Source organism: Hetaerina americana, unplaced genomic scaffold (genome assembly GCF_022747635.1).
Source record: "Hetaerina americana unplaced genomic scaffold, ioHetAmer1.1.p SCAF_7, whole genome shotgun sequence".
Classification (NCBI taxonomy): Eukaryota; Metazoa; Arthropoda; class Insecta; order Odonata; family Calopterygidae; genus Hetaerina; species Hetaerina americana.
In genome coordinates this window covers 55,080,166-55,100,107 of record NW_027287316.1, presented here as the reverse complement: position 1 = coordinate 55,100,107, position 19,942 = coordinate 55,080,166, and the positions used below count along the sequence as shown (strand labels likewise).

The following is a 19,942-nucleotide window of genomic DNA, read 5'->3' as shown; positions in this document are numbered from 1 at the left end:
TTCATCCTACATCATATTTTCCTTCGTAGGAATGAAAGTAGTCAGGGATTGCATTGAAATCAGATTTTCTGATGGCCAAGCATGAGTCAACTAGCTAGCGAAACCATAACAACTATTGCAGAGTGCATTAAAAAGAAATGTGATGAGTATGACATAATAGTCACTGACAAAACAAATGTGGTATGATTATCAAAAAACGGCAAAGCTACGGTAAATATTAGAATTAAATTCCAAAGAAACTGCGGGAGATACCGCAACAGTAACTTTTTAACGGAGTCATCCGCTAATGTGCATTTCATTCATTCATTAGAATTAAATGCCACAAACGAGAAGAAATGAGCCAGTTCATCTATTTAGAAAACATTTAGACGAAGATGACCTAATCAGCAGCGAAATGCGAGGAAGAGTTGCATTAGGTACAGATGTTTTGATAAAGAGGACGGAGTTAATGACAGAGGATTCAAGTGTGGATTTAAATAAAGACAAGAGAAAACTTTGATATGGGGCGTGGTTTTGTACGTCATCGGAACCTTAGTCCCTGACGCAAGATGATGACAGCAGATTGGAAGCTTTGAGATGTGAGGGTGGAGAAGAATGGAAGGGGTATAATAGAGAGAAAAGAAAACGAACTCAAAAGTACTAGGTGATCGGGGGAGGATAAAAGAAAAGTGGACGCAGGGCATGAAATATTGAAGACTACAGAAGAGGGGAGAATACATGGCGGTAGAGGTATGGGGAGGAAAAGAGTAGGCATTCTCGTAGGGTGCCAAGTTATGTCGTGTTAGGTGGGGCTGGGAAATGTAATTGTTGAAAACTGAGAGTTCATCCAAAACCGACTTCCAACGGAACCCTACCATAGTAAAATCTTCCCGGGGAACCGCGGAGAAGGAACTGACCCTCTACTCTGAATGCGTGAAAACCATACGCCGTCAGGCTTGGTCCTCGCTTATCAAACTTATGTCTTGATAACCAAGGTAATGAAATAATAACACCTCGAAATTTTCCAATTTTAAATGATAATTTGTGGATAAACCGGTTGCAACGGTTATATAGAGGCGCTTATCAATGAATAATTGGAATGACGGTGCCGGAAACAGGCCAACCACTAATTTTATTGTCCCTTTCAAAGTGGACCAAGTTACTTTCTACTACTCTTATTTCTTATTAAACTGACAGCCTTATTCCTAAATAGAATATTAATTATGAGGGATTTAAATGGGCGACTATAGTAAAGAGGGAAAGAAACACTATGTAGTATGCAGTATGTAGCATTTTGTTTTTATAATTTATGGAAAATTGATTTTTAATCCCAAATATTTTTTTAACGATGTTGACAAAATTGGATGAAATTTATTTTAGGAGAACAGCGCCAAAATTTTTCTTTTCATTTAATGTTATTCAAACTGGAAGAAAATTAAATGTTAGAATGGCGGATCATTTACAATCTTGGGGCATTCGGGACAATACAGGATCTGTCACACATATGAGTAGATGAGGTCTTTTTCTACTCGAATGGCGTCATGCAAAAGGAGTTTGGGCTTCTGAGGCAGACAGTGAAGAGTTGGTTGAGTTTGGAAGTCTTCGAAAGGCTACAGAAAAGAGTGCAACGCGTGAGGAAGGAGACCTTTTCCAACTGGAGGCTGTTGAACGCGCCGTTCCAGACGTCCTGCCCGCCCTGCACAAAGGTGTTATTTTGAAGAACTTTAGCAATTTGTTCGTTAATCGGCAATACATTTTTCCCCGGTTTTAATCTACTCATTTTTGGGACAGACGATGTAAGCCAGTTTTCGATTGATGATATAGGCAGCTATAATTTTAATGCTATTGTTTTACACATTTGTGACACAAAGGTGGCATATAGAATATTATTAAAATTTTGCAAATTTAACCCTTTATAGATTAGAAGAATCGAAGTTGTTACATGATATTGTACCAATAATTCAGGCCCCTCTTTTTCAGTACCCGTAACATCCCCTCTCCAACCAATTTTCCAAGAACCTGCCCTTCGTTCCACCTGACTTTGATGTTATCTGCCAGATTGTTCCCTTCCCCTTCATTTTTCCCTCGCGTCAACTTCACCTAACCCTCCTTCCTTCTCCCTCTTCGATTCCATAAATACGACATTCGCCCCTCCTGCACGTGTGTAGTCCTCTTGATAATGAAGTTATATGGGTTGAAACCGGTTGAGCTATATTGAAATCAACATATGGAAAATTAAGAAGCATTTTCATTTTATAGCTACACCTAAATTCCAAAAACTGAATACTACTAAGATTAATTTGAAAGTTGTTGTTCCGATACTTTCCAAGTTCGTTCTTTTGGTCGAACAATCCAAACCCATTGAGGATGACCCGCTCGTATTGGTTATTAGCGACCGGGGACAGAGAGACTATGCGACTATGTCTAACGAGGATGCGCCTAGACCGGTGTGGGCGTCCATCTCAGCCCAACAAAATTTCTCCACCCTGGACTACAGCCTCTTCGCGGCCATGTTGGTGGTCTCCGTCATCATCGGGATCTACTTTGCGTTCTTCGCCAAAAAGAAGCAGAATACGTCGTCTGAGTACCTCATGGGCGGTCGGAATATTGGCCTCGCCCCGGTCGCTATGTCCCTCATCGCGAGGTGGGTAACAATCGGAAGCAAACTCTTAGCGGGAGGCCCCCATGGAGCGACACGGAAAGTCGTAAATAAACTTAATGTTTTCCCAGGTCTCTTCGTGATACTTCATTTTATAGTGATTCATTAGAAATGCCCAGAAAGTCTTTGTTTACTTTCCGACTCATGTTTTCCCTATACAAAAGTAAATTTCAAGGGTATCCTTAAATCAACACATCTGTCGGAAAATTGAAATGTTTTTGTAGGCTACGCTAGACTGAATACATTCATATTAAGTCCTTAATTTAAAGCAAAAGGGTATCGTAATATTTACGTATAGTTACCAAAATGGTTCCAGGCGTATCTTGAGAGAATTCCTTCATACAGAAGACGCAGAACAGGACCGAGTAGTAATAGTTTTAGGGGAGGCGACTGACAACTGAGGTAATTTGCCATGAATGGGAAAGGAGGAGAGAAACTCGGCGTCTGCATTAAGCGACTCTTAAGGAAAGGCGTCAAGGGTTCCGCAGTTTCACGTCCCATCCGACGAACTGCGTACACACCTATAGTACTCTACATAAAACACCTCAAGTAGGGATCGGGATACCACTGAAACTATCTGCCGTCTCCCAGGATTCGAACAAAGACCCTCAGGGCGGAAAGCCAGTACTTTAGTCACTGCAACATCTCGATCAACAAGAGAACCGAATCAGTCAGAATCGGGCGGGTAATGTCAAGAGACGTTGAGGGCAGGCAAGTTAGAAAGTATGGAGCAAGGTTTGGAGAAAGGAAATAAATACGTTTTAGAGCTGTGTGAGGTGAGATGGAAGGGTTGCGGGGTTAACTAAAGTGATAGTTATAGAGCAATAAACAGCAGAGGGGAAGAGAGATGGTGAGGGGTAACAAACAAAACAATATTGAACAAAAGTTGAGAAGTAGGGTAGTAAAAATAGAACACGTCAATAATATAATATTATCAGTAGAAATAAAAATTCAACCAATGAAATTTTGTCACAATTCATATCTCCATGCCAACAAGTAAACACATATATATAACAACATAGGATATCTGATCAATTAGAGGAAATAATTAATGGTGCTGCTGGGAGGAAATATTCAATAATTATGAAGGGAGATGATGGGAGCACGGTAGGGGACTACTGTTTAGGAACAAGCAATTAGTGTGGGGAGAAATAATTGGAGTTCTTCAGGAGACTGGGTTAAATTATATCCAACAGGTGGTTTCAGCATCAGAGTAGAGGCAGATAGAGATAATGGTTTGAGAATGTGAAAGTAAGACACAGCCATGCTAACAAGTAAACACATATATATGGCAAAATAGGATATCTGATCAATTAGAGGAAATAACAGGAATTATAACAAGACAGATTCAGAAATAGCAGCCTTAATTTCCTCGATTTTCCAAGAGACGTAGATGTGGATTCAGATAATAATATGGTACCAATCAAGGGTAATGTTAGATTCAACATTATAATCAGGGAGGGAAGAGGAAGTATTTACCGAGATAATTAAAAAGGAATATCAGCAGTCTGTATGCCCAAGGAAAGGAAAATGGAAACAAAAGAAGAAAAAACATTTCAAGAAAGGGATATTGAACACCACTAAGGAAACGATAGGGATATTTATAGGAAAAGGACTGGTAAACCCTTTATTACTGACGATATAATTACGAAGGTATATGATAATAAAAAAAGGGAACTATGTTACAAAGAATTAGGTAGGAGGAGTGCAAGGATATAAATAATTATCTTATATCAAGCCTCTAAAGGAAATGTGAAATGGGTGTACTGTACCGAAAGACTAAAGATCTATCTGGAAGTAAGAAGCAAAAACACATATGCACTCTTAAAAAAACAGCATGAAAATCACTAATTGAAACTGGTATGATTAGAAATAGATAGAAAGAATACGAAGAGAATCTAGATAGTAGAGATATTAAGCAAATAAAAATTGAAAAGAGAATATGACATAGATGGGAATGGCTTGGGATCCAGGCATATTTGATTGCAAGATAGAAGGAACAATGAGGGAATTGAAATCAAATAATGACAAATGGCTACTTAAGAGATTATGAAAACATGAAAGGTGGAGTTTTTATTTGTTAATTATTACCGCTAACTCCAATACCAAAAAAGAGGAAGGACGTGGTATGGGAGTACCATAGGACAAGAAGTTAGATTTCACAAGCAGTTAAAGTGGTACTTAGGATGATCAATAAAAGGGTAGAGAGGAGGGCTAGTGAGTAATTGTGAGATAATCAGTTTGGGTTTGGGAAAATGAGAGGTATGCATGATGCTACAGCAGTATTGAGGGAGATAACTATACAAAAGGAACAGAAAGTATATCGGTATGCACCTGTTTGATTCGAATGTTTCAATAAAATTTTTGATGAGATGACGGGCATAGAATGTAGTATTTCAAGAAAAATGGTAAACTTAAATGTACCAATCAGAAATCAAAAAAGGAAGGCTTTTTGTGAGACCACATACAAGTTTAGAGTACAATGTCAGAAAATCCAAGATCCTTTCAGCTATTACTATGCACTTTGCAAAACTATAATGTGTTATTGGGTTTAAGTTTGAAATCCAAACACAAGAGGCAAAAATCTGCCCATAGTCAGAGGGAATGCCTATTCCAGTTTGTTTTTCGGGTACCCCCAGGCAATTATACTGATTCGGCATGATTGTTAATTAGGACTAAATGAGATTTATCAATCAAATGGGTTGGTTGGACAAAAGGTGGGCACACGTGATGGTGAATGAGGTTTGCATGCCTGGAGGTTATGCCATAGATTAAACACTTTTCACCCAACACACCAGATTTCCAAAGTCAAAGAAAGCCTAATTTTGTTAAAATTTGACATTCATTATCAATCTATTGATAGACCAAGAGGGATATTTACTCCCAAAGAAGGAAACTGCAACACTTACTAATGGGACCATTTAAAAAATCTCAAATTCATAAATAATTAATGGATAAAAAACAGGTGTGACTGGCATACTATAGGTTTAGTACAAAAAAGGTGCAACTCTTATATTTCGAAAGAGACAATGGACAAAAACTTTACAGGACCCTTTTCAAAGTTTATGTACAGGATATACTTTGAGCTCCATTTTAATCTTATGCACTGCTGTCAGCTCAATTGTACATTGATTTCACATGATGAAGACCATGGAAGTTGACATTTGGCCTAGGAATGGACTTATTATCCATTTGTTTCAATAAATATTCACTGACTGGGAAAAAATCAAGGTGATTTTCTTTTCCCTTACTTAATAGTGTTTCTAATGGCATGATATCACTATAATTAATGAAGAGTTTTAAAAATTAGGGTACAAATGATGGTACTCAGGACCTGTTCTAGATAAGGAAGGGATCACTTTAACATTCTATGAATAACATTTGTTTGCAGTTATATTTCAGGTATCACATTGCTGGGTGTTCCAGGAGAGGTATATGTCTATGGTACCCAGTTCTACGCAATATGCCTCGGGTCAATCTTTGCAGGCCTGTGCTCTGCCCTTTTTTTCATCCCAGTGTTTTACGAACTTCAGCTGAATTCTTCTTATGAGGTTAGACCTACTCATAGGTGAAATAAAATAAAAAGGAGAGGAGGAATTATTAATGCTGACACCTGCCATTATCTGCCATAGTTTACAAACATGGCAAAAAAAACATAATTTCTCAAGCCTATATAATTAAATGCCAGTGTTATAATTCTCAATACCTCGGGCACATATAACCAGCAACCTTTGTTGCATAAAGTCTCACAGGGTATGACAAAAGTGTGTTTGATATTGTCAGTATTTCATTAGACAAACTGTATGGATTTAAATTCAAAATATTGCTCGATTTATCCCAAAGGATAAGAAATCAATCCAGGGGACAGAGAGGCTGAAGGGAATGTTATGTCCTTCTGGGAAGAGACCATCCAAGGCTAACATCAGATAAAAGTCATTAGCACAGAAAGAAAAACTATAATACTCTAAACAGAAGGAGGTAATTTGTATTCATTTTTTTAAAACGGTGGTTCTTGTTTTGTTTTCAGTACTTGGGCATTCGCTTTGATCAAAAGGTGCATGTCCTTGGATCATTTCTGTTCCTCCTTACATATGTAAGTAACTCATATGCTGAAGGAAAATCTTTTGTAAAAGTTCAATAAGACTGTAATGATAATGTCACTCATGAAAAAATTATAACTAATATGTTTACTTATTTAAAACTAAAATAAAATTTACAGAAGTAAAAAGAACTTTAGAAGTCAAATATTATGCTCAGAGCATTAATCTCTGAAAATTCAAAGAAGAAAATGTTCCATGTGCCTTCCATTAAGAAGATATGGAAACAACATGACATAGTCTGTCATCAAAATTCTCTAAGAAAGGCATTTAAAATATTTTCAAAACCAAAGCTTTGAGTTCTATCACTCAGAATCAACTATTAAGGTTCTATTACGGACATAAAATTCAGTCCTTTTTCCAATATCCTTGGGTCATTTTTGTTCATCCTCACATGTGTACGTATGCCATATTATCTGTTGGAGGGAAAATATTTTCTAAAAGTTCACAGAGACTGTAATGTTATTTTTGCATGAGAAAAAAATATTTGATAACGCTCATTTAAAACCAAAATAATAGTTGCACAAGTAAAAATTACAAACCAAATTTTATGCTCAGGACCAATAAGTATAACCAAATTCTAAGAAGAATATGCCCCATGGCCCTTTCATAATGAATATATGGAAATGTCATAAAAAATTCTGGCATCAAAATACTCTAAGAAACGCATTTCAAATATTTTCAAAACCAAAGCTATGAGTCATATCACTCAAAATCAATTTCAGAGGTTCTATTGTGGACATAATATTAAAGGGCACATCAATTGCAGGTGACGCTTGAGCGTTGAAACTAGTTGTACTTGAATAAAGGACAGTGGAAAGGTGCATTGTATTCTTTATTTAATTAACATTAATTTCCACAAAGTTGGGCCGGGAATAATTGAATATATTATGATAAACCATAGATGGGGCATAAATTAATATTATTTCTTATTTACAGCTACTCTACATTCCAGTGGTAATATACATTCCTGCATTAGCATTAAATCAAGGTAAATACATTCATATAATAATTATATAGGAAATATTTAAAATAAGAATGCTGAATTATTAAGCTTCCTTAATGAGTTCTTGACTCAGTATGGATATCTTCATCATTTGCATCCATAAATATAGTAGGCTATGGATGGTATTACATATAAAGTACAAGAACTTATCAAGAAACATGAGCTATACAAACTCATTTCTCCAAAATGATTTCTTTAGGCCCTCCTAATCCCTAACAACCTTCTAATAGTTTTGCAAAGCAGTTATGTTTTGCCATGTACCATACAAGTGAAATAAAGGGATATGGAAGTCCAGTGTGTTTAGTGCTGGGCTACTGACTAGGAAGCTTGGGTTTGATTCCCACTGATGTCTCTGGGCATCCTCACCTTTGCCAAAGCTGTGTGATTAGATGTGCATGCAGATGGATATGGTAATCCAAAGAGTAGAGTGCTGGGTTACTGACTAAAGAGTTCAGGTTTGTTTACTAAGGATGCCAATAGATAACCTCAGCTTTACACAAACTGCAATTTTTTGGATACGAAATTAACCTGGAAAACCATATGCAGTATGAGGAAAGGAACTGGAAGCTTACCCTGAGGTGTGAATTTCATGCGCTCTGTAGGGCCTGATGAGTTAATACTAAATTAGGTGAGCTCTACCCTGGGCAATTTCGATGGCCAATTTTTTCAGGGCAATTTTTTCAGGGCAATTAGAGATAAAATAAATTAGCTTATATTCTCACAAATACAGTATTTATAGGAAAAAACTGCTATTAAAATGTATCATTGTGAGATTACAGTTATCATCTTTTATCCATGTAACTAAATCAGCCTACTAAACCTCCTCTGCACTCTTAAGTATTATTGTAGAGTCAATTCTCATAGACTCATCTCATGAGAAGGCCATTGAGGGTAATGCATAGCGTATAAGACGTAAATGAAATTTTTTTGGAAAAATTTAGCTACTATTTCCACTTTAATATCATAGCCATTGATATCTTAAAACCATAGATGCCCAATCTCACAGATCTGATACAGGCCTAACGTGGTTTTTCAATCCAGACAAGCAGATATCTGTAGCGGGAAAAATTATTTGGATAGGATTTCCCAGAACTTGTGCCATTTAATACAAGGTTGATATAAATTTTCTTCTTCCCCCAAAACATGGCATTCATTTCAGGGTATATTAAGTGTTGTAGAAGGATTCTGAGCTGAAAAAATGCCCTCCTGCTTTTTCGCCTAGAAAATATTCTCTTACTTAACCAGCTTATTAAATACAAGAATGGTCTGAAAGTTCCTGACCCTTATCCATGAAAAATATATTACTCAATATGATGGAACTGGGTCCGTAATCCCCTTTAACGTAGGTCCCTTGTGCCTAACAATCATAGACCACCGTTCCTTCAGCTACTGAAATCACTTCTGAAAGGCTTCTTTTGGAATGGCACCCACCTCTGACATTGCCTTTGGGGTTATTTGTCTCACTTCAATTTGGGAAACAACCAGAATTGCAAGGAGCCATGTGTGGAGAGTGGGGAGGTTGGTGAACCACAACTGGAATACCACATTTCATGAAAATAATCTGGATCAGGTGAAGTGCTGTATCCTTGCCCAACTCATTCAAGCATCTTGAGAGAAATCAAAAATCAATTCATATATACGAGGGTGGTCTGAAAAGTATCTGACCTCAAAAAATTTCAGAAAAAATGCCTTGTATCTTTGTTAGGTTGGAAACTTTTCAGACCACCCTCATATGGCAGCAAATCACTTGGTGGCCAGCAGGCAGTGATAGGCTCTCTTGAAGGTGGAGAACAATTTCAAGTATGCACATTTAGCAATGTCTTCTTCACCAGTGCACAGAGGTACTACCCTAGCATTAGTCCTTTGGGTGGTAAAATTCAAGATATGCTACTTTTTTTGACAGACCCAATATATTGATTTATGAGGACTCAAACATGAGGGATATGAAAATTAACATTTAAGGATAAGTGGTCAGACAAATCAGAGTATATCATTTTACAAAAAATGACTTTACAGCCAGCTATATCAGTAATGATTAAGTCAGAGAGTGATGAACCATGAGAGAATAATCCGATTGGTTTAACATTCATCAATGTCTGGCCAAAAAGATATAGGCAGATTAAAAAAGTCCAATGTTGCAGGTATGGTATTTAGTAGGTCAAAATTAAATTCCTAAAACAAAGAGAGAATTGGAATTTTAAGAAGTAATTATTACAAATGCTCCATGCACAGCAAGAATAAAATCAACAAAGTCCGTAGCCTTATCACTCATGAACCATTATACACGCAAACCACCATATGATAAATAACCTAATTTTAGAATTCCCATACAGCATTCAAAAACTTTTGGACCAGAAAAAAGAAAATTATTATACAAGAGACTGTTTCTTCTTAATTAATTTGCCCCAAAGTGAATCATTGAATTTTAATTTCTAATTGCAGATTTTTACCATATTTTTGTTACAATTTTATATTACAACTAATGCCATTTGCTTCATTTTCTATCTATTTCAATTGGATTTCCACTATTTTCTCAGTTTGTGGAGTCAACATCCACTTGGTCACCCCGATTGTCAGTCTTGCCTGTATATTCTATACTACTTTGGTAAGTAACAACAAGCTCCAGCTATGGCTGATGTAATTTATAAATTCATAACTCATGTACATGACCTGATCAAAGTTGAAGAAAACTGGGAATAAATAAATGCATAACACCAATATAATACTATTTTTGGAAATTTCTGGATCCATCATTAATTCAAAATGGTCCATTCAAATAGTTGTTTGCTTATTACTTATTCCCCGAATATGATATAAAATTAGAAGTCTCATACATGGAAGATGATGAATGAAACAACTTGACAGAGATGAAAGAAATACCCAATGACTTGTCATTAGGTATACATGTATTACTAAGAGAGACTGCTTCCTTTTAGAATCTAAAACTAGAATTTTCTTGATAATGTGCATATACCCATAAACAGATTAACATGATGGGTATGTACAAACTTACTTTATACTAAGTCAGCATTGAAGGTCATGAATTCATTTTCATGAATCAGGGATAAATCACTAATTATGCAGGATATTTTTTTTGTGGTTTCCTTACTGCCAACGCGGTCCTTTTTATCAAACAAATAGTATGTGGCTCATCACACATCCTTAAATGTGTGTAATATCATGTTGTCACTTATTACATGTATGGCCATTATTTAAAACCCAATTTTTCTGTAAAATGTTTTGGATTGGATCAGATATTTTTTATGGATCACATCTCGTCTGTTGGTATGTCATTGGTATCACTGAAGTTGGTATAAAATTATAGTTTCAACTTTTGTCAACACCTGGATACAGGAACATTTATGGTGGCCATCATGAACTGACCTCACAAATTTAAGGAACATACTTCTCGTCAGGATTTCTCATTTCCATATCACACTCCTGATTTGTGTATTGATTCCTGACACTTGCAAAAAACTGTGCCCTTTTCCCCATTTTTTTCCTTCATGTACCTTTTTGAAAAGTTGAGAGAAATTCTTGAATTTTTCCCCATGCCCTGATTTTCCAAAGTAGGCACCCCTATTATATTAAATGTTTGATCATTATGTATTTGAATTTGTTATTTATTTCTATTTCCTTTCACCTTTGTTCAAATAACTTTTGCCCCTCTCAATCTACCCTTATTATCCATTTCCCTGGTTTGTCACGACTGATCTCACTCCACTCAGATATAAGCAAAAGTACCACCTACATCTAGTTTTCCCTTCATGTGCTACAGAATCCATGTCCTGTAGTCTTCTTCACAGAGAAAATTTAAACTCACGAGTTACCATTTCCCTTTTTAATCCTTATCTTTCCCTCACTTCTCCCCGCTTCACAATCATTTCCCATCCACAACATGTCTACCTAATAGCAAGACTATTGGGTATTACTACCAAAAATTGATAATTCCTTGAGTTTTCATGGGATATGCAATAAGCATTTTAATGAGTGCCAGTGCATAATTATGGTATTCCTATTTTTGTAAAGTAACTGGAACTTTGATGAAACATAGCCAAGCCTAGTCCACAAGAATAGTCCAAGAAACTGTGGGAGATGCCACGACAGTATCTTTTAATGGAGTCATCCGTTAAATGTGAAATGCAATGCAATAATTTCTGAGTGTAAACATCATTCACCTTGACCTGGATTCAAACCCGGGTCCCTCAATATCCGGCCATTGACTTAGTTTAAGAAGATACCTTGGTAGCTTAACTGGCTAAAGCAGTTAACTAGTTAGACATTGAGGGATCTGGGTATGAATCCTGGTTAATAATGCTAATGTGTTTTACTCTCTGCAATTGTTTCACTGTAATGCAAAAAAATAGTGACTAACCACATTTACTTAGTATTCTACTGTTTCAGGCTTCGCTTCGTGGAAGTATTTCATGGGTTTCATCAACTTGTGGAATCATCAGGTACAAATTTACTTAACAAACAGTGCAAGAATATTCTTGCACTGTTTGTTAAGAATATTCTAGCACTGTTTGTTGAGTAAATTTGTTCCTGATGATGCCGCAAGTCGGTGAAACACGTTGTACCTCATAATAAAAATCTGCGGAAAAGTACAAAGTCTTTTTAGTATGGACATTTACTTAGAATAAATTTGATCATTATAACCATTTAAGTATAATTTGTTTCATGAAAAACTATTGTAGGCAAAATTATTCATGTATCCTCCTACTCCATTTTAGGGTGGTGTGAAAGCTGTTGTTTGGACAGATGCCCTCCAAATTGTCCTGATGTTTGGATCATTGATTTCAGTTGTTGTGTTTGGCACCATCACTTTTGGAGGCTTTGAAAGAGTTTGGCAAAGGAATGCAGAAACCAACAGGATAGAGTTCTTCAAGTAAGTTGAATCAAAATAGAAATGGTCCTCTTCTCATCAAAAATGTATCCATTTCAGACTAGAAGATAACAAGTCTTCACTTTCCCTTATATTTCACCATATGTGATCGATCACCAAAATAAGAAAAGCATTTTGAAATTAAATGAAATAATTGACTTTGTAATTCCACACACTTTTGTGTGTGGAATGACAAATTCAATTATTTCATTTCATTTCAATATGCAATGCAAATTCCATAAAGTTATGCCTGAGACAACAAATTTTAGTAAGAAGAGCAAATAGTTGAAAGAGTTTCATTTTTTTATGACTATGCACCTGCATGGCAATTGAAGAAAATATAATCTCTGACAATAGACTAAAAGCATTCTTATTTTCAATGAGTATATATTTCCCTGGAACGAACTTGCATCAAAATTATGATTTTATTAAGATATGTACCATCTATTTAATACAAAACGAAAATATTGAGCTCTCTATCCATGGATGACCTGAATGTAAAATTCTTAAGGATTGCCCCGATGAACATCCATTTATTGTATATTAGAATTCACAAGAGAATGCACATATATTCTTTGGGTCTTATCTTAGTTTTCCAGCAGAGCAAAATTCTGTCAATATTTCTGTATAATATAGTCATCCACATTTGCAATATACATTTACTCCTGTACTCCCATTCTGTAAATTCATTATTGCATATGTAATTGGGCTGGTTCAGGCCAAACTTTATTACAGCCAACTTTTATTAACCTTTAGGCTCTATACTGTAGGTATCTAATCTAATGAGTCATTACTGCTTTCAGCCTTGACTTGGACCCAACAACCCGGCACACTTTCTGGGGTACAGCTTTTGGACTGAGCATCAACTATATTAATGATTTCTCTGTCAACCAAGTGCTCATTCAGCGGTGCCTCATCATGCAGACCCTCAAAGAATCACGGATGTAAGTGTTAGAAGGAACAAGGGAGAAGACAAAGCTAACAAGAGAGAACCAAATACTATCACTCTTTGAACTAACTGTAAGGTAGTCAATCACACTCTTAATAAACCATAAAAGTACTCCTATAAGCATTGTGTTACAAGTATGACAATCTTATTTACAAAATTATTCAAGCATGAAATGCCTGGTTTGTCTCAGGAGGTTTTAACCCCCCCTTGCCTTCTTCTCCTGGTACAATGCTCATAATTCTTATACAGAAAATGATCATTCTAGCTCTACTGCACAATACCTTGTAATGAACTCTCATTTTGTGTTTTCCAATGATTAGTAATTACATGGATAAATTTGGGGCAAACAAACAGAGTATGGCTTAGTATGATTTGTATGGTATGGTTATGCATGGTTAGTATTGTATGGTATAGTACAGAAAATTATGGCCATGAATAGGATTGGATACAGCAAACATGACAACATCATTCACACATCACCTTGTCCAGTAATGGAGATGAACCACAGTGAGATTCAGTAAAAATGGCTCTCCTTCAGGGTTAGCCAGGGATACAGTATAAATACGAGGGTGGTCTGAAAAGTTTCTGACCTCAAAACATTTCAGAAAAAATATCTTGCATCTTTGTTAGGTTAGCAACTTTTCAGACTACCCTCATATAATATCCAGCACCTGCCCCACAAGAAAATCATCCTGAAACTTATTTCACATTAAAGGAGTTTCAGGATGTATTTTTAAAAATTCAATTGAGACAAATGACCAAAGCCTTCCCATAATAAATTATTAAAACATAAACACAAGCCTCTTCCTATTGAAAACTTCTGCCAGTAGCATTCAAAGGATGGATACCAGGCTGACTAAATTGACACAATGTCTGTATCCATGCATGTTGAATGATAATTATAATGATCAATTCAATCATTAGGCTTCATTGGAATTAATTCAATAATTCACATAAATATCTGACAAACATCTAAGGAAAGCAACAGAAAACTCATCAAACTCATCATTCATTCATCTTTCATTTGATGGGGAAAGTGCTTCCTGGAAAATAAAAAATTGCCTACTTTGAGAATTTCTTAAATTTAATTATGTTTACTATCACTACTGATGATCTTTGCTAATGATAAAAATATTGTTTCCTCAGTCTGGTTACAATTTCCCTTGGAGGAATAGTCATCATAAATACCATCTGCGTATACATTGGAATGCAAATATTTGCTGCCCATTATGACTGTGATTGGATGTCAGCCAAGGTACATATCTCAACTCCCTGCACATATTAAGTTTTCAATAAATGTGTAAGGTTTAGACATTAGAATGATCCTTATTGGCTACATATTTTATAACAATATATCATTAGTGTAATAACTAGGAGTGAACAACACCATCCTTAAAACGATGCCTTCTTCTCTCTGACAGAGCATATGAATCATACACACTAAATGATGGCATTATTTCAGAATTTGTTTATGTATAGCGTATCATCATTACTTTTAAACACTGAAGAAATTTCAATGCAATAATTTCAGACTGTAAAAATCATTCGCCTTGACTGGGATTCGAACCCAGATCCCTCAATATCCGGTCAAGTGCTTTAGCCAGTTAAGCTATCGAGGCCAAAGAAATTACTAAACATATACTCACTGATATGTTCATTCCAGAAATATTTAAATATATAACAAATCATAATAATTAAATTTTCCAAATTTAACCCATATATAATTACTTCGAAGTCTTAATCATGGCACTGGATAGAATTTCCTAGAAATTGTGGTTATATATTATTGAGTTTGAAGGAAAAACTCACCATATCCAATATCATTCCTGTGCCTAGCATTGTCTGAACCAGGATGTATTGAAAAGAAAATTAAATATGAATTCTCTTACAATGCTTCATCAAACTAATATTTTGCTGAGTTTTGCATGCATTAAATTCACACATATGAAATAAGTGTCAACATTGAAAATATCTTACCCTTTGTCTTTAAGGTTGTCAGAGAAGCAGAGCAATTGTTTCCAAACTATGTGATGGAAATGGCTGGATCGGTGCCAGGACTTCCAGGGTTCTTCATGGCAGGTGTTTTCAGTGCTGCTTTGAGGTATATCAGCAAGAATCTTCATTTACCCTGAATTACAATAAGAATGGCACATTCATAGAAATGTTTTGAACAGTGGTCAATATAATAGATTAAAATATTAATATATAAATGCAACAAAAATAATAGCACATTTTAAGCATTTACGTACCATTTTCATCATAAAGATGCACCAGTTACCACAATCATTTGTGCAAAAATATCAGGAATCATAAATTTTGGCCAAGTTCACATTTTCTCTATGGGTTATCTCTATTGGTTTTTCAATTATAGGAATTGTCTTAAAAAGTCATGAGAGACATATAGAGGTACACTCGTGAATTAGAATGTTATTGGTGGAAGGATTGTGTACTTGTTAATCCCTCAGCGTGGTTCTCAGTACGTGATACATCCCAGTCGGCAGGCCTTATTCGCGGATCGTCATACACCGTATGCCCTGCTTCGCTCCCTCGGTTTTGACTTTTTTTCTGCGGCCCCATCAAATTTTTTTAACAGCTATGGCCCTTGGTCTCTTAGATCATGATTCATCGTAATTTTTCTGTTTTGGCTACATGAAAAGGCACTCTAAAAGAAAGATAAATCTATCAAGTCCGTTGTTATGAGAAAACAAGTTCTTTGCATTTACGCTTTGTCCTCAGATTCCGTTCATTTTTATTGTTTGATATGATCTCCATAACTAATTTATCTGGGACCATTCTTTCTTTTTATTTTGTCATAACAGTTACGAGGGCAAAAGGCCTCACCCACCATCTATAGTCTCAATTGATAGATTTCTTTCTTGGGAAAGCGAAGTAAAAAAGCCTTGTATACAACCCCCGTAATGGATTCCAAGAGGGATAAGCTTTTTTTGATTGAAGATAATATACAGAATTAAGTTAAACACCTGGATGGAGAAAGAGAAATGAGTATTGGATATGATAGTGCAAGTTCAAAGGAGAGAGCTTGGTCAAGAGGCACATCACTGAAAAGATACAACCAACCAGGAAGAAGCCCAGGACTCAAAGCATATGTCAGGTGTGCTCCGCATAAGGAGGAATACAGTGAATTGGTGCCCCAACTGCAACTGCAGGTCTATATTTAGAGGATGGTTTCAAAATATATCACACCATACAGAACTTTTAGAATGGATTTTTGAAACTTTAAGGCAAATAAAGAAGTGAAAATAAAATATAACGTTAGTAAAATATTTCCTAAATAGAACAAGCAATTTAACATTAGGTATATTTTTTCAAATTTTAGAATAAATATTTAGAAAGATATAAATTATTTTCAACAATGCTACAACAGAGAGAGACTTCAGAAAAATTAAATACTGTGAATGGGGCCCAAGCATTACCTATACTGGCTTGAGGGGTTAATGTAACCGAAAGAAGAGAAGCAGAGTTTTCCAGACTCCTATGTTAATATATAAGTCATAAATATTGAATCATTAGCAATTTTACAACCATTGTTATGAAAGAAGAACTGAACCCACCCCAAATATTTCCTGTAGTGATTCCTGCCAGACCTTTCACCCTATTCAAATGACCAATAGTAACCAGCAGCATTGCTCCACAGAACCGAAAAAGAATCTTCTTTGGTCCTGACTCTAAGGTTTGACTCCTTTTACCAAAGAAGATCATAAAATCAATTATTAGGTTATTTAAGAAGAAAATATTTTGTAGAAACCCCAACATGGGTATTGCAGTGGTACTGAAACATTTATATAATGCCTTTACAGTCACCAACCCTTTTCTAGAGGTCAGAATATTATTTAGGGCTAAAAGTAAAATCTTTCCTTTCTCAGTTCCATGTCAACAGCACTGAATTCAATGTAATCCATTCGAACCTTCTAATAGTTTTGTAAAGCAATAATATTTTGCCATGTACAAGTGTAACATAGGGATTTGGAAGTGCAATGGGTTCAGTGTTGGGCTACTGACTTCAGAGCTTGGGTTTGATTCTCATGGATGTTTCAAGACTTCCTCAACTTTTCCTAGGCTGTGTGATTTGATGTGCATTCAGGGGGATATGGTAATCCAAAGAGTAGAGATCTGTGTTACTGACTCAAGAGTTCAGGTTTGTTTACTAAGGATGCTAATAGATAACCTCAGCTTCACACAAACTGTAATTTTTTGGGCACAAAATTTACCTGGAAATCATTATGTGGCTCAGGAGGAGGAACAGGACCATTACCTGGAGGTGTGAATTTCATGCCCTCTGTAAGGCATTCTAGTTTAATACTAAATTAGGTAAGCTCTACCCTCGGCTATCAAAGCAACCATCAGGTTGAATACTGTGATTAAATAAAAAATAATGCGAACCTTTATTCTTTATGATGCAATGCAGAGACAATAAAGTAAAAGAATTTTTTCTTAGGTTCAAATGAAGGCTAATGGGTTATTTTTTCAGGACAAAATGCAACAAAGTACATTAGCTTATATTCATACAAATACAGTATTTATGGGAATACTTGCTATTACAATGCATTATTGTAAGATTACAATCATCATATTTTATCCATGTTATTAAATCAGCCTACTAAACCTCCTCAGAACTCTCAATGAAAATATTACCAGGATGGGTTTTCTCAGAGTGTATTTCATTTATTATAAGACTGATAAAAATTTTCTTCTTCCCCAAAAACATGGCGTTCATTTCAGGTTAATAATTGAGGTGCTGTGGAAGGATTTTGAGCTGAACAAATCCCCTCCTGTTTCTTCCACTATCATTATAAAATATCCTGTTACTTCCCTGAGAGTTCACCACCCTATTTAACAAGAGAATGGTCTGACAGTTTTCTGACCTTTGTCCAGGAAAAATACATTACTCAACATGATGGAACTGGGTTCATAATCCCCTTCAAAGTAGGTCCCATGTGCCTCCACACTCATAGACCACTGATCATTCCACTACTGAAAACACTCCTTCTTTTGGAATGGTGCTCATCTCTGTCATCCTCTTTGGCATACTGTATCTCACTTCAATATGGGAAACAACCAGAATTGCAAGGAGTTATGTCTGGGTAGAAGGGAGGTTAGTGAACGACCGGAATTCGACATTTCATGAAAAACATCTGGATAGGGAGAAGTACAGTATCTTTGCTCAACTTGTTCAAGCATCTAGAGAGAAATTGAAAAGCAATGAATTTATACATGACAGCAACTCACTCGATGGCCAGCAGGCAGTGACAGGCTCTCTTCAAGGAGGAGACAAAAACTGAGCATTCACATTAAGCAATGTCTTCTTCTACTGTGCACAGTGGCGCTACCCTCCTGGCCCTACCCTAGCATCACTCCTTTAGGTGGGAAAATTCAAGATAAGCTAATTTTCCGACAGACCCCATACTTTGGTTTAGGAAGACTCAAAATCGAGGATTTTACACTTAAACTTAACATTTAAGGAGAAGTGGTCAGACCAATCAGAGTATATAATTTAACAAAAAAATCATTTTACAGCCATATCAAAAATGATTAAGTTGGAAAGTATTCAAGCGTGAGGGAATAATCTAGTGGGTTTATCCTTCATCCATTTCAAATCAAAAGATGCAGGCAGATTAAAAAAGTCCAATGTTGCAGGTGTAGTCTTTAGTAAATCAAAATTAAATTACTAGAAAAAGAGAGAATTGGAATTTTTAGAAGTAATTACTATGAATAATTTGTGCATGGAAAGATTAAAGTCATTGAAGTTTGTAACCTTATCACTTGGGGAACAATATGCACACATAACACCACATGATAAATCATTCAATTTTAGAATTACCATACAGCATTCAAAACTTTTTAACTTCAGTAAGGAAAACTGACACAAGAGATTTTCTCCGTCCAATTAATTTCCTCCAAAGGGAATTATTGAATTTAAATTTCTAATTGCTGTTTTTGAACATGTTTTGTCAAAATTTTAAATTTAAACTCATGCCATCTTGTTAATTTTCAATCTATATCAATTGAATTTCCACCATTTTCTCACAGTTTCTGGAGTCAACATCCACTTGGTCACCCGCATTGTCAGTCTTGTCTGCATATTTTACTCTACCTTGGTAAGTAATTGGGAACTCCAGCTATAGTTGATGTATCCTATAAATTCATTACTCATGTACATGGCCTGATCAAAGTTGAAGAAAATTTGGAACAATTAAATGAATCACATTTTAAAATACTATTCTGTGATTTTCCCTGCTCCAGAATCCATTAAAACACACACACATATACATACATACTTACATACACACACACATATGTATGTGTGACAGTGTGTGTGTATGTCTGTGTGTGTGCAGTAAACACCCTC

At 35.8% G+C, this 19,942-nt stretch overlaps 1 protein-coding gene across 1 annotated transcript in view; it reads left to right on the top strand.

The window, feature by feature from the left end:
• The first annotated feature begins 2,399 nt into the window (after positions 1-2,399).
• Positions 2,400-19,942, top strand: part of LOC139696843 (sodium-coupled monocarboxylate transporter 1-like) — a 31,876-nt gene continuing 14,333 nt past the window's right edge. The window contains exons 1-9 of the mRNA XM_071595724.1: positions 2,400-2,623; positions 6,030-6,189; positions 6,666-6,731; positions 7,675-7,726; positions 10,279-10,346; positions 12,475-12,629; positions 13,430-13,570; positions 14,722-14,830; positions 15,567-15,676. Of these exons, the coding sequence (XP_071451825.1) occupies positions 2,400-2,623; positions 6,030-6,189; positions 6,666-6,731; positions 7,675-7,726; positions 10,279-10,346; positions 12,475-12,629; positions 13,430-13,570; positions 14,722-14,830; positions 15,567-15,676 (1,085 nt within the window). The remainder of the gene's footprint in view (positions 2,624-6,029; positions 6,190-6,665; positions 6,732-7,674; positions 7,727-10,278; positions 10,347-12,474; positions 12,630-13,429; positions 13,571-14,721; positions 14,831-15,566; positions 15,677-19,942) is intronic.